The sequence below is a fragment of the Lacerta agilis genome, chromosome 2 (assembly GCF_009819535.1).
Source record: "Lacerta agilis isolate rLacAgi1 chromosome 2, rLacAgi1.pri, whole genome shotgun sequence".
In the NCBI taxonomy this organism is placed as follows: Eukaryota; Metazoa; Chordata; class Lepidosauria; order Squamata; family Lacertidae; genus Lacerta; species Lacerta agilis.
The window spans coordinates 27,849,731-27,863,489 of record NC_046313.1 but is presented as its reverse complement, the minus strand read 5'-3'; the positions used below and the strand labels follow the sequence as shown (position 1 = coordinate 27,863,489).

The 13,759-nt window shown below is 47.7% G+C and overlaps 1 protein-coding gene across 3 annotated transcripts in view; it reads right to left on the bottom strand.

The window, feature by feature from the left end:
- Positions 1 to 3,190: 3,190 nt before the first annotated feature.
- Positions 3,191 to 13,759, bottom strand: part of USP36 (ubiquitin specific peptidase 36) — a 29,966-nt gene continuing 19,397 nt past the window's right edge. For 2 of the 3 annotated variants that reach the window (XM_033139046.1, XM_033139043.1), the window contains 6 exons: positions 10,989 to 11,513; positions 8,051 to 8,307; positions 7,009 to 7,167; positions 6,307 to 6,422; positions 5,742 to 5,877; positions 3,191 to 5,099 (listed from right to left, as the gene is read on the bottom strand). In XM_033139046.1, coding sequence (XP_032994937.1) covers positions 5,746 to 5,877; positions 6,307 to 6,422; positions 7,009 to 7,167; positions 8,051 to 8,307; positions 10,989 to 11,513 — 1,189 coding nt within the window. In that variant the 3' untranslated portion in view covers positions 3,191 to 5,099; positions 5,742 to 5,745. Of the gene's footprint in view, positions 5,100 to 5,741; positions 5,878 to 6,306; positions 6,423 to 7,008; positions 7,168 to 8,050; positions 8,308 to 10,988; positions 11,514 to 13,759 lie in introns of those variants that run through there. The other variant, XM_033139044.1, reaches the window with a different exon arrangement.

The following is a 13,759-nucleotide window of genomic DNA, read 5'->3' as shown; positions in this document are numbered from 1 at the left end:
GCTGCTGCTGCTGCTACTCAGCAAGTTCCTTCCCACCGCCAAGCACACGTGATGGGAACTGGGGAGGGAGGGGGAGGACGACGAAGAGGAGGTGGTGGAGGGCGGCGGCACCTCCCCCTGAAACCCGACGCGAAAGAGGCGAGGCTTCGCGGCCCACGTGACGGGCAACGCGGTCCGGAGCCTCGGAGCAAAAGCAAGGGGTTGCTGCTCCCGATGTACCGTCGGATCCGGAGCATGCTGGTTCTGCGGCTTGCAAACTTGTCGCTGCAACTGCACACCTGCACGCATGCATAGCAAACAGTATTCTACTCATGAACACCTACATTAATTGCAACTGGGGAGGAGCCTTTTGCGGTGCCCACCTTGGTGTCCTGAGGACAGCGTTGCTGATAAAGGCTGGAGAGATAGCAAGCTGCCTCCCTGGGCTGCTTTGGGAGGAAGGGCGGGTTATTAATTAATTTAAATTTAAATAGAGCCGGTTTTCTCAGGAGTCAGAGAGCGGGATGTGCCTGGGGTCTCCTATGAAGCAAAATGGTCCCTTGCGTTCCTCGTCTTGCCTAGAGGGAGGAGTCGACGAGGCGGGTGTCAGGTGGCTTGCTGTTGACAAGAGGATGGGGTGTAATTTAATAGCAGAGTATTAGCTTTCTTACAAAAATAAAAAAAGCGTTCCACCAGTCTGTGAGAAATGGGAATTTCACTCCAGGGTGCTGCGGCCCAACAGGCAGGATCAGGGCCAGCCAAGGACATTTTGGCATCTGAGGTGAACCACAACATGGCTCCCCTTTTCCTACCAGGGAAGGAATGATCTACATCAGGAGCAATGTTCCTGGGTCGCCTCACCTTGCCCTGTGGGTGGGTTGGCCTTGGGCAGGATTGACCTTGGTTCTCTAACTTGGATTCTCTTTCAGCGCTGCACATTTTTTTAGTAGAGAAAGAGATGTTAGTAGGCCATACAAGATCAGGCCAGGGAGAGGAGTTGGGATCACACCGGCCCAGCTGCAACTTGATCCAACACGCATCCGCCCCCCCAATCTGCAGGGCTACTCTGCCTCCATTACATGGGGACAGGAGAGGTTAAAGAGGGGAATTAAGTAGTAGATTTAGAACTCTCAAGAGCTACTTAGCTGTATTGTGGTTAGTTATTCTGGATTAAAACAAAACAAAACAAAACTTGGGATACTGGGTAAAAAGCCATATATACATTTCCATACATATTAGGCGTCTCTGCCTGAAAACAGGAATAGCAGTATTTGAGTGGTTTCTTGAGCAGCAGCTTCTGCTTTAGCGCCTGCCATTTAATCAGTGTGACAGGCTGGATAGTTCAGTGCTTATAATGCAGGAAGAGTCCTTGTGGGTAATATTTACAATGATTTCTCAAAAGTGTGAGGAAGCTCCTGCGGGTGATGTACAAGTTGTTGCCAGGACCAGTCAAACAGGCTCTTTTCTAACCCTTTCCTAGACCAGCAAGCAAAATAACATTCTAAATCAGTATAGCCCGGGAAGCTCTAGATACACCATCATAGAAACATTGAGGGTTTATGACAGAAATGATTGAGCTTTTAAAAGGATTTTACCCCACAACATATACTGCCACAGGGACTGGATTAAAACGACGGGTGGGGCTGGATTAGGGCCCCGAAACGGACTTTGGACATGCCTGGCCTAGGGTTACTGCTTGAGCCAATAATGCATTTCTGGTGCTCTGCTCTGAACAGAGTTTTAATTGTTTTGGCATATGTTGAGTTTGCACTACAGTACTGGTTTACTACTGGTACTACAGGCGAAGTGCCCCCATTACCAAAGTAGGAACTGGCCCTTCTTTAAGAGTAATTCAACAATAAATTGCATTTAGGCACTCTTGGGCAGGTTCAGCAACATTGGCCAAGAACATCAGAGCATATAGTTCTGCTCTCCTGAAGGCCATTACTAAACCACCAATAGCCACAGACAAACCTGTAAGGGTCCCTGTGATTTCCCCTTCCCCTATCAGTTAGTGGCCCCCTTTGCCCGCCTCCAAACCCTTCTAAATCTCACTTAAAAATAATTAATAAAACTAGAAAAAAGAAGAAAAAACATTGACTAGCTACAGTATCTAGCATTTTTGGGGAATGGCTGTAGCTCAGTGGTGGAGCACTACCTTTGCATGCAGAAGAATTCACGTTCAATCCGCAGCATCTCTAGGTAGGGCTGGGAATGTCCCTTGTCAAAAAACCCCTGAGAGTCACTGCCAGTCAGGCAAGATCAGGGGTCAGCAACCTTTTTCAGCCTTGGGCCGGTCCACCATCCCTCAGACCATGTGGTGGGCCGGACTATTTTTTTTTGGGGGGGGGGAACGAATTCCTATGCCCCACAAATAACCCAGAGAAGACCGTCCGTGGGCTGGCTTGAGAAGGGAATTGGGCCGCATCTGGCCCCCAGGCCTTAGGTTGCCTACCCCTGGGCAAGATGGACCAATAGTCTGATATGAGTAGAATAGCAGCTTCCTACATTTGCTATAAGGGAGCATGGTAACACTACAACTTGACATGTGTGCTTAACGGCAAACCACAGGAAGAATATTCGCTCCACTGAACGTGGCATACATAAAATCTACGGCTGTAAAGCTGTTCACGTGGAGTTGGGGGTTAACCTAGAAGTTACATGGCCTTTCAACCATTGCAGCAAACCTCTCCTCCTCAAGCATAGCTGTCAACTTTTCCCTTTTCTTGTGAGGAATCCTATTCGGAATAAGGGAATTTCCCTTAAAAAAAGGGGGGAAAGTTGACAGCTATGTCAAGGATTTGAGAATCTCTGCAATATGCATTGACCCCATGCATGTTGCAAAGCTAAGCAGGGTCCAGTATGGTTTCAAACTGTATGGAGGACCATGGGTTGAGATTCTTGCCCTGCAGCAGGGTAATGACTATCTTCAGACTCTACAATTCTCTGATTCTGCAATAGGCTAAAGCAAAGGGTGTTATGGATGTCTTGAAAAGTACTCAACATAACCACCCCAGTACTACAACTACACAGATAGATGAGTGTCAAGAGAGAGAGTAGGAAGGCCTAAGACAAGGGGGGATAAACTAAGTGGAACAAAGGAGTTCTCAGATATGGCTTCAGACTAATGGTAAGCTTAAGAGGTGAGCGGTCATGGAAGAATTACTGTTGCAATCAATCACAAGAGAAACCGATTGAACACACACACAAATACACAAAACATTCCTTTATTGCACCATGAACCATTGCTACAACTAGGGCTACTGCAGCAAGCCCCAGCATGAGGTGCATAATACCCGCTTGGGGTATCTACATGTTGGCAGGAGATTGTTAAACGGGCACTGCCAGAGGGGAAGAGACTGCTCCCCGCTGAGAGAGTGAACACGGTCAGTGCCCCCCCTCCCCAAGAAAAAAAAAGAATCGTAATAATCGTAATAAATCATTAGCTCAAATTAAATGCAATGGCCAAAACCGTTTTGGTAACTGCTTTGATACGGTGGAGAAAAGAAAGCTAGTTTTCAACCTTTGCACCCAATCTATGAAGAGAGAAAATGGGTGCCAAAGTTGAATGAGCAATGCTGGGGATGCCAGGAATGGGTGGGATGCACATGGATTGCCCCTCCAACCAATCATGCACTTGTGGGGAAGTTGCAGGTAAAGGCTGCCTACCTGGGAGTAAGCCACTGAGGTTAACAGCTAGACAGCAGCAGATGCAAGGGAATAAAGGAAAACCTAGGCCAGCCCTGCAGGAACAGGAGCCCTTGCACCACTTGGCTGGACAACTACCCATTGAAAAAGGTTTGGCACAGGCACACTTCGGTCTCTCATTTTGGCAGGGAGCAGCCCGCTCCGCCTTGGTGCCAAAGCAAGTGATGTTTTGGGCAACCTCTCTCCGACACAAACTCCCAAGTTGGAAATATGCTGTGAGAGAATCAGATCCTCTTGGAGCCATTAACTTCCGCCACACAAGCTGTGCAATGATCATAGCTGTCAACTTTTCCCTTTCCTTGCAAGGAATCCTATTCGGAATAAGGGAATTTCCCTTTTTAAAAAAAGGAAAAAGTTGACAGCTATGGCAATGATGTCTGCCGGAAGTTAATTAGGGCAGCGCTTAAGAGGAGGCATGGAGGAAAGACCCAAAGCAAGGAAGCTTCAAGACTGCAAGTGGGGATGTGAATGTCTGAACACTCCTTTGTGGAAAAGAACTTGTAGTTAATGTGTGCATGGAATTTTTTAAAATTATTATTATTGTGGGGAGCATTCAAACATTTCTTCCCCTGCCTGCGGCTTGAAGCAACACACTCCAGCCAACAAGCAAATCTCAAATGAACCGTGACTGGAGAATGCTACCAAGAAGTTGTCATTGCAAAGCAGGACTTTTGGAGGGCCCTGGAAGTGAATGCATTTGAACACAACTGTACAGGGCAGGACGACCTGATCAGCTGCTTTCCCGGCTGTACAAAACTCAAGTCCCAAGTGTTTTATACAGCAGGAACAGCATGTGGGAAATGGTCTTGAAAAATATTTCCAGAGCGGAGCATTTCATACTTCTCTGAAATGGGATAAACCAGTGAAGGGGCTGCAGATGGGTGGCTAAATGCCACGTAAGTTGCATCCTGTCCTAATGACTCAGCCAGGGAGTGGGCAAAGGGGCAAATGTACCACTTCAGGCAACACAACAACATCCAGCTCTTGAGGAGTTGGGACACAGCTCTCGGCTTTCTCAATCTTCTCTTGGCAGGAAAAGGGAGCAGAGGCCATCACAGCTCATCATGCTGACACATGGCGGCGGGCGGAGACAACAGAGGGATTTCATTTCAAAAGGGCTAGTTGCCCCTGGCTCCACTGCTGATCCATGCCTGATGCCCACAGGTACCCGGGGACAGGACCTTCCCCGGGCAAAGGCTCCTCGTGACACTCTTGCAAGTAAGCGGGGATGGGTGCCTGCATTTCCCCAGGCACTGCACAGAAGATCCATCAGAGCCTTCAAGGCAAGAGGAGGACATTCCCTGCGAGTCCTGCTGAGTTGGCAACTTGCGACTGTTGACAGTATTGTGTTGGTCACCGGCAGGTCCAAAGAACCGGGGTTCACCATAGCACTGCTGCAGCCAAGAACTCATCTGCGGGGTTGAGATGGGAGAACGACTTAGTGCCACAGGGAAAGGGTTACTGGATCGCACCCTCTTGACCACTGGGTGGTGTGAGGAGCAGGAGGAAGAGAACAAAGTTGAAAAAAGCAAGCTAAAAAAAATAAAATAAGCAGGGGGCAATAGAGATTCTGCAACCACGGGTTTAAATGAGGGAAAGGAAAAAGAATGGCAACACTGCTTTGTAGAAGGTCCTACATCTGCACATTGTAGAAGGTCCTGCAAGACTTCCCTTGGCAGAAGTTTGGTGTTGTAAAAGACAAGAATCCAACTTCTATATTCAGAATAATGTAATCAGTCTAAACAAGGACTACACTGGACTACATGAGCTTAATATTTGCTGTGGGTATTTAAACGGCCACATTTTAAAAGGAAACAGAACCTGGTGTCTGCAGCTGATGAAGGACCCTGTATGGCACAAACAAAATCAGTGCATTGTTTAACAATTGCTTTTGCAAAATCAAATGCGCCTTCCCACCTCTCGCACACAGGCACCACAGTCCTAATTACGAGCCATTTCCACCACTGACTAATTTTCCATTTGCCCACTGCCAGAAACCTCCATAAATTGCAATCCCCCAAATCCCTCTGTTAGGCTGCACTCAAGTTCCTCACCATCTCAAAGCCAATAGCTCAGGCTAGCAACTTTAGCAGGATGTGTCACGGCCCAGAAATTACGTCGGCTTTGCAGTTTCTGGAAGGCATTGCCATTTCTTCTCCGCTCACGCTTGAATTTCTTGATTTTCTTCACCTACGGCAAGAAGAACGCGTGGTTGTTCCAGCTTCTAGCATCCAAGCTGCCATCCACACCAAGTGAAGCATAGAAAGGACATTCCCTCCCCACTCTACTCACCAGGAAGCAGCTGATGGGATGGACTAATTAAATAATAACAACCCAGAGGCGATCAGCAAGTGATCAATGGGACTGAGATCCAAAAGATGTCTTCCTGACTATCACTAGGATCACCCGCTAAGCCTAAAATTTGGCTCAAGCTCATAGGTCATATAGCAGCTCTATTATAAATGCAAGCAGATATATTTGGATTGTTCTAGCAACAAGTGAGCAGGCAGGCATGCTCAAGAAATATATGCTTTTCAAGATGGGGAGCCTGTTTTAAAAGCAATCCGAACTAGCAACTGAGCACACTAGGCTAGGCTTGCAACAGGCCAGGCTCCTTACCTTGCCACTGTCAAACTCTTCATCCCAATCGTCAAGGACTGTCTGGCTCTGAGACCATACAGCATCTTGCATGGCAGCTTGGCTGATGGTCGACACCTCGCCATCCCATGTCAACACTGTGTGGAGGAAACACATTGGCAAAGAAGAGCTGGGAATCGTGGCACGCTTGGTCGGCCCAAGACATTTCGGCACCTGAGGCAAACCACAAAATGGTGCCACCCTCCCCACCAGGGAAGAAGGGATGTGTGAAGATCTACATCAGGAACAGGGTGGGGAATAAAGATCTACATCAGGATCTGCTGCCCCTGTGGTTTTTATTTTTCATTTTCATTTTATAATAAGAACTATCCAAATACCAAAAACACATTTATCTGCTGCCCCTGTGGGTCCTGCCGTCCAAGGCAGTTGCCTCAGCTTGCCTCATAGGTGGGCCGGCCCTGGTGGCAATCCTTCCACACTATCCCAGCCCTCTGCCCTTTTCTCATTTCTCCAATGAAGAAGCCAGCAAGGTGCCATCACCAGAAGCGCACATAGAGAAACAGGGACACTGTCTTATCTACATGCACTTCTATCATAAAACACGGGGTGCCTTTCCAGCATGCCAAAGATCTCCGGCTCCGGAGGAAACCCATTCCAAAACACAGGAGCAGGAGGGCCTCATCTGTTTACGGGAAGACCCCTTTCCTTAAAGCAGTACTGTACCTTGCTTTCCATAAGCTTTATCTGAAGAATCCTTCAGCAGCTCCTGGACCACATCAAACTGTTCGTGCTTCTGATGTACCACTTCCTTCTTTGGACTTGGGATGTTCCAGGAGCACTTGTCCCCATGTCTAAGCTGGCTGCCAGTCCAGGTCAAGGCCACTGTGGGAAAGGAAGGGAGGGGTGCGTGGTAAGAAGTATGGTACAATCATGTCATGCAGCAAGTCTGACCTGCCACTCTGGAGCAGTGCCAAGGAAACCAAGGGAATCGAACCGGAAAGAAACACAACCCCAGGGACAGGTGTGTGATTTGCATTCCCAGTGGTCCACAGGCCAAGGTAAAATGCTCACTTACACCTGTGGGGAGGAGGGAAACACATGCAAGACACCAACAGACTATCGGAACATTTCCAGCAACCACAACACTGCACAACTTCCTAGGGTTTGCACCCAGAATCAATCGCAAAGGCTTGTTTAACTGAGCTTAGGCTGTCGGGCGTCAACATGTCAGAGCTCGGGGGGTTACGCCTGAGCTCATCTGCATGCCTAGGAAGAGATGCCTGGTGTGCACAAACCAAACAGGGAGAGGCTATGAAGCCTTGGGATGAAAGCAGAGGAAACCTTGGGAGAAAACCCACAGCCACATGTTACGTAGGTGCTGGGTAGTTAGGCACCTATATTGCTTTCGTTTGGACATAAGGAAGCCGTGTGTGTGTGTGTGTGTGTGTGTGTGTGTGTATAGATAGATAGATAGATAGATAGATAGGTAAGGAGTTCTTCCATGTCCCAAAAAGAGCTCTGGGTTTGGGGCAGGTGTCACTGCTGCTCTTCACAGAGCCAAGGCAGGTTGATACAGTGGAGCTTACTGGCAGCTCAGCCTAGTTTAGAACTGCAGCAAGTTCAAGCTCCCCTATGCCCATTCTAGGAGCTGATCTGAACTGGGGGGGGGGGTACAGGATGAGTGTACGCTGCCACCGCCCCCCACTCTCTAAATCTCCTTTCTCCGCACACACCCAGCTAAGATATAGATATAGATGTCTCAAACCTGGGGGGCTGATTCTAGCAGAGGAAAGACCGTTTTCTCTCTGTTCTTCTTGGGGGCTGCTGGCCTCTGGCGCAGAGCCCCCCTGCTTCTCCCTCCTCTTGTGCTTTCGGTGTTCGCTCTCTCCAGCAGGGCTGCCGCTGTCTGAAGCTGGGCAAGGAAGCTGCTTCTTCTTTTTCTTCTTCTTCTTCAGGCTACAGGACTCCTCCACTGGCTCATGGGCTATTAGGCAAGCTTCTGCCTCGCGCTGTGGAGGGCAGCTGCAAAGTGGATTAAAAAAAAAACACAACAGCCAACCCATTTGGTTTTATTCATTTATTTTTTAAAAGTTAGAACTGTTACCCCACCACCACCACCAAAAAAGTACAATCGGCAGCCATTGCTTTAAAATAACCTGCTTTAAAACTGTATCTGGATGCAATGAGAAAGTACGAAGAATACCACCCCAAGGACACCCTTTCCCCATATGAACCCAACTGGACTCTGGGATCATCATCTGAGGCCCTTCTTGGTGTGTCCCTTCCATTCGGGGTACAGAGGGTGGCAACATCTCTGTGGCCTTCTCTGTGGTGGCTCCCTGTTTCTTGAATAGTCGCCCCAGGGAGGTTCGCCTGGTGCCTTCATTATATATATTTAGGTACCAGGTGAAAACATTCCTCTTCAACCAGGCCGTTGCCTGATCAATACTCTACCGCCTTTTAAATGTGTCTGTGGGAAAGGGGGGGGATATTGTTTTGATGTTTCGTTTAACTTATTTATTTGTTTTTATCCCGTATTTTATTCTGTGATTCGCCCGGAGATCTTATGATGAAGGGCGGCGTATGAATCTAATAAGCAGGTAAAAATAAAAACCAGTCTCTTAAAATGGCCTCCATCAAAACCGAACTTTCTGCGTAAAAGAATGAAATACGACACAAAAGGGCTCGTTGTGTATTTATATGCAAATTTCAAAGATGAAGACCGCTATACGTGTGAGCGAAGTCTCGCAACAAAATGAACTGGGGTGGGTGTTCCAGTTCAGGATTCCAGCCAGCTAAACATGCCTCTCTTCCCAGGTATTTAGTCCATCCCCCTCGCCCCAAAGAACCAGTCAGCATTATGTGGTACTGAGCATGCTCAGTCCTTACTGGGCTATTCCGGGGCTCCCCCCCCTTACTGTTTTTCCTTCTGCAAACCTTGAGGTCCCCCCAAGCCTAATATACAGGTATCTGTGCCAATATGGTGCTGTTTGGGGCCGCATAAGGACTAGCTCTCAGAAAAGTAAGCACATTTATATGATTTCGTTTCCAAATGTATGCCACAGGCAGGCATGTCTTATCCGGCAACCAGCACCCCATGTTTCTGAGAGGGTCCAGGTTTAGCCTTCAGTAGGGTCATCGTATTTCAAAAAGTTGAGCTTTTTGAGGGAAACCTCCCCCCAAAATAGTGATTCCAAGCCTTTGGAGCTGTTTCTGCTGCTTTTTTCCATCACGTTGCCTTACACCCAGGTTTTCCCTGACGTTTTGGCAATTTGGCAAACCCCCCCCCCCGCCCGATGCCATTTTTGCACCCGAAAGCGAGGACATTTCAGGAATTTTCCTGATGTATGGCAAGTGTAGCCTTCAGCTACATGATCTTGCTGAAAAGGATCAGGCGTACAGAGAACATGCCAGTCAGAAACTGCCAGTTTCATCTCTAGGCAGATGTATATTCTGCAAAATGCATCTGAGCAAAACGCCCAGCAATCTGTACCAGCAGCAGCGGCACAATCCCAAAACCTATTTTTAGTTATACACAGATAAGAGGCACCAGGTTTCTGGAAATTTGGGAGGCATGCTTACCCCTACCTCAGAGTTTTCATTTTACAGGGATGGGGAAGAGGAACTATATGCAGTACTTGCTTTCTTCTCATCAAAATTATAAAACTGTACTTTTTGGCCTGTTTAATACATTTACATCTCTACTCAGAAGACCAACCGACTCTGCTTAGCAGATTTTACTCCCAAGTGAGCCTGCACAGGATTGAAGCCTCAAAAATATGAAAGTGCATCAGGTTTGTAGCCACAGTCCTTTAAAGGGGAGGAAAGAGAATGATCAACCACACAGGAAGGGCCAGGGTTATGCAAAACATTGGTCCAAAAGGCAGCAGGAAGGACTGGTGTAAACACAGGGCAATGTTTGGTCCCACTAGGCTCAAAGGCTCCACTTGTTTTATTACTGAAGGTGATGGGAGGGCAGGGGGGAGGCCCAAAGACCCTTGAGCCACAGATAACAAGGAAACACACTCCTACCTAGCAACGTAAGTCTCAGGGGGTTCCGAGAGCTTAGTCTAAGTCTTCATGGCTTGTCATCCTTAGAAACTCAGATTTAGAAACTAGGTGCCAAGGTTACAGTCGCCAAAATGGAATGTCTAGTTGCCACTTTGGGGCAAGACGGCTCCAAAGTCTTATTTTTCAAATGATGGATTGACTGTGATTGATTCGGAGTTAAACATCTGGCTAGTTCAGATGACAACCTTGAGCTAGGTTAAGAGCTTTGAGAACTTAAAGAAGGAAAGTTACTTGATCCAGGGACAATGGATATACAATGGCTTATTTCTGACCTCTTTCCCCCCCCCCCAATGGTGACAACAGACCATTCATAACATAAGAATATACTTCATAAATGAGCAGGACAATGGGGTGGGTTAAGTGAAGACAAGCCTCATTTACCTATAACGTTCTTCACTGCTCCTGCTCTGGCTGCACAGAAAAGACATGTTGGTTCCTGAAATTCATTCCGATTGCACAGATAAAAATATAACTGATAGAATTCTACAGGATGAGGTATTAGTGTGTGGGAAACAGTCAAAATCCAAGGATCCCCAGGCATGCACCTCCAGATGGTGGAGATGTTAAGTGCTCATGTTTATCTCTCCGAGCAAAGCCCTTCCCCTAGAAAAGACAACCAAGCAAACACTCACCTGTCCACAGGGGACAGCAAAGGCCTGCAGTCTTCCTCTGTCTGCTGCAGCTTCTTTTTCTTCCTCTTTTTCTTCCTCTTTTGGGTGGAATTAGCTAGACTAGGATCTGCTACCTTGCATCCTCCAGCTATTCCCTCTTCCTCTCCCTTCCCGGCTGCCACCAAGTCAGATTCCTGTTCAGGAGAGGAGTCTCCAGGGCTGCCATTTTCCTCGAGTTGCCTCTTCTTCCTGGGTGGGTTGGAGAGGCAGGTTCCCTCTGCACCAACGGTTCGTGTGCTTGGGATGCAATGGGTGCCTTGTTCTTCCTCCGAGAGGCTACGCTTCCTTTTCCTCTTCTTGGAGCTGGCAAGGAAAGGCCTCTTGTCCCGGTCTGGGCAAGAGTGGCTCAGTGCCTCTTTGGGCACCGCAGGTGGCGACAGAGGGGTGGCAGAGAGGCAGCATGATTTGAAGCTGGGCAAGGGTTTGACAAAGGTGCTGCTGGCCAGCGGTGGAGGCGCTGAAGATTTGGAAGCAGATGAGGGCGTCCTAGAGAATCACACACAGATAAAGCTAAGAGCCAACCGTCTCCAAAGCAGCAGAAGTCTCTGCAGGAGACCACACGCGTTTCCGTTCTAAAAGAGAGCCAGCGCCAGCCTCTCTCCCAACATAAATGGTCCCTTACATCACCCAGAAGGACAAAGCATTGTCAACCGAAGCAAAGGATTCATGCATCTAATTCTGCATTCTGTTCTCAGAGGGGTCAACCAGGTGCCCAGGACTTGGGCACAACAGCACTTTCCCTGACTGTGATCTGCAGCAACTGGGATACAGAGGCAGACCACCCCGCATGCCCTGGGCATTAATAAACATTCGGCTCCTTCCAGGCTTAAGAATGGTATGGCGTCAGGCTTTGGAACTGTTTCTGCCCCTATCCCAAAGGGCCCAACCCCGCTTCACTGACCCTGCAATGTTTCTTCCCTAAGCTCCACGCCACTTCTAGCTCCATCTATACAGATTTATTCACCTAAAGACATACATAGGACGGTCAGCTAGCACATTTCCATAACACAGGCACAGAGTTGTTCCGGGCTGGAGGATTTCTATGCCCTAATTGAGGAGTTATTTCAGTGCCAAATTCAAAGCTCTCCCGCCAAGGCACTTTTGGTGCTTGAGTTTTTATATTCAACAGGTTGTGGAGCTATATTTGAATATTTTAAGGCCATTCACAATAATTTTTGGGGTTTTTTGGAACAGTGAGAACCCCCCCCCCCCCCGCCTTGCATGGGCATTTCCCTAGATATATCATCCTTTTATTGCTCTGTTCTGCACTGCTTCTTGCCGTATAAACAACCCCTTAATTTCCATCTGTATTCAAAGCATGCAGATGCTGCTACCTAAGTATAAGTTAATTTGTATTGCTTTTAAGAGTTTAGTCTCAAAGAACAGAGAGTCTTGCTGCAGCACAAAAAGCTTGCAGTACAGAGCAATGCAGCTGTGCACCTCTGCAGAGGCTGGACGGCTGGCAGACCTGCACCCAGGAAGTACACTTGTCCCTGGAGAACTCAGATGAACGACGCGAGCCAACAATACTCTCAACGTGAAATACTCTCAACTGAGTGCTAGTAAAAGAGTGGGGAAGGAAGACTGCATTGATGTGAGGTTATACGGCTAGAGATGGTGGCCTGGAGTCATGTATTAAGAGAAATTAAAGTCTTGGATTATGAATTACCAAGACAGCCCTTACTAGAAGGATGCAGAACCTCAGACACAGGGGCCAGATGTGGACACTCTAGGCCTTGATATGGCCCTCACGACCATCCGTGGGCCACGATGCCTCTCCCCAGGCAACAGCCCTCGCCAATCCTACTTCATACCCTCTTGAGGGTTTTATCTGGCTGCTATGTGCCATCGAACACCGGTTGCCTGGATGTAGGATTCTAGAGGGGTGCATGAGCCTATGTACCTGTAGAAACTTGCCTATTGTGGAAGGATAAAATTTACATTCCTAGCTTGCCCCACTTTTGCCACAGAAAGGTGCCCTGCATGCACGTGTTTTAGCAGTAGTATTATCTGGCTATTTTAAAGGAATTGTGGGACCCCCAAGATGATCTCAAAATGACAGTCCGCCTTATAGCAATAGCAGCCTCTATGACCACATGTCAGGCTTGGGGAAAACCAGACCCTCTTGAATCAGAGGCTTGGATAGGAAAAGTTTGGGACCTAGAACATATGGTGAAATTTAAAAACATAAACAGAGGTTGACCACGTGATAATAAATTGAGAACCCCAATTATTTGGCGAGATGTAGGTTGAAATACTGAAACTGCGGGAGGCAGTGGAGGATAGGGGTGCCTGGCGTGCTCTAGTCCATGGGGTCACGAAGAGTCGGGCACAACTGAACAACAACAACAAGGTTGAAATACAGGTCAAATATGAGGAGCATGGGTGGAATCAATATAAAAAGAAAAAAAAGTTGAATGCCATATCGACGAGTACATTTGAAGTTGGAAGTTTTATTCTATTGGCTTGATGTGATCGGAGTCACACATGATTAAACGAACCATGTGCTACTTGTGAAGCAATATACAATTATACCGTCTTAAAACAGATGCATTTAAAGTGATGTGCGGCTGTTAGGGTGTACATAGGTTTAAAAATATTTATTGCATTATGCTTGCCACTAATCTGTTAATACTTACTATGGGGCTGCATCCAATGAAGGTAGAGTAGACCCACTGAAACTAATGGACCCAAGTTGCCCATGCCAACTATCTGCAACTGGTCAACTCTGA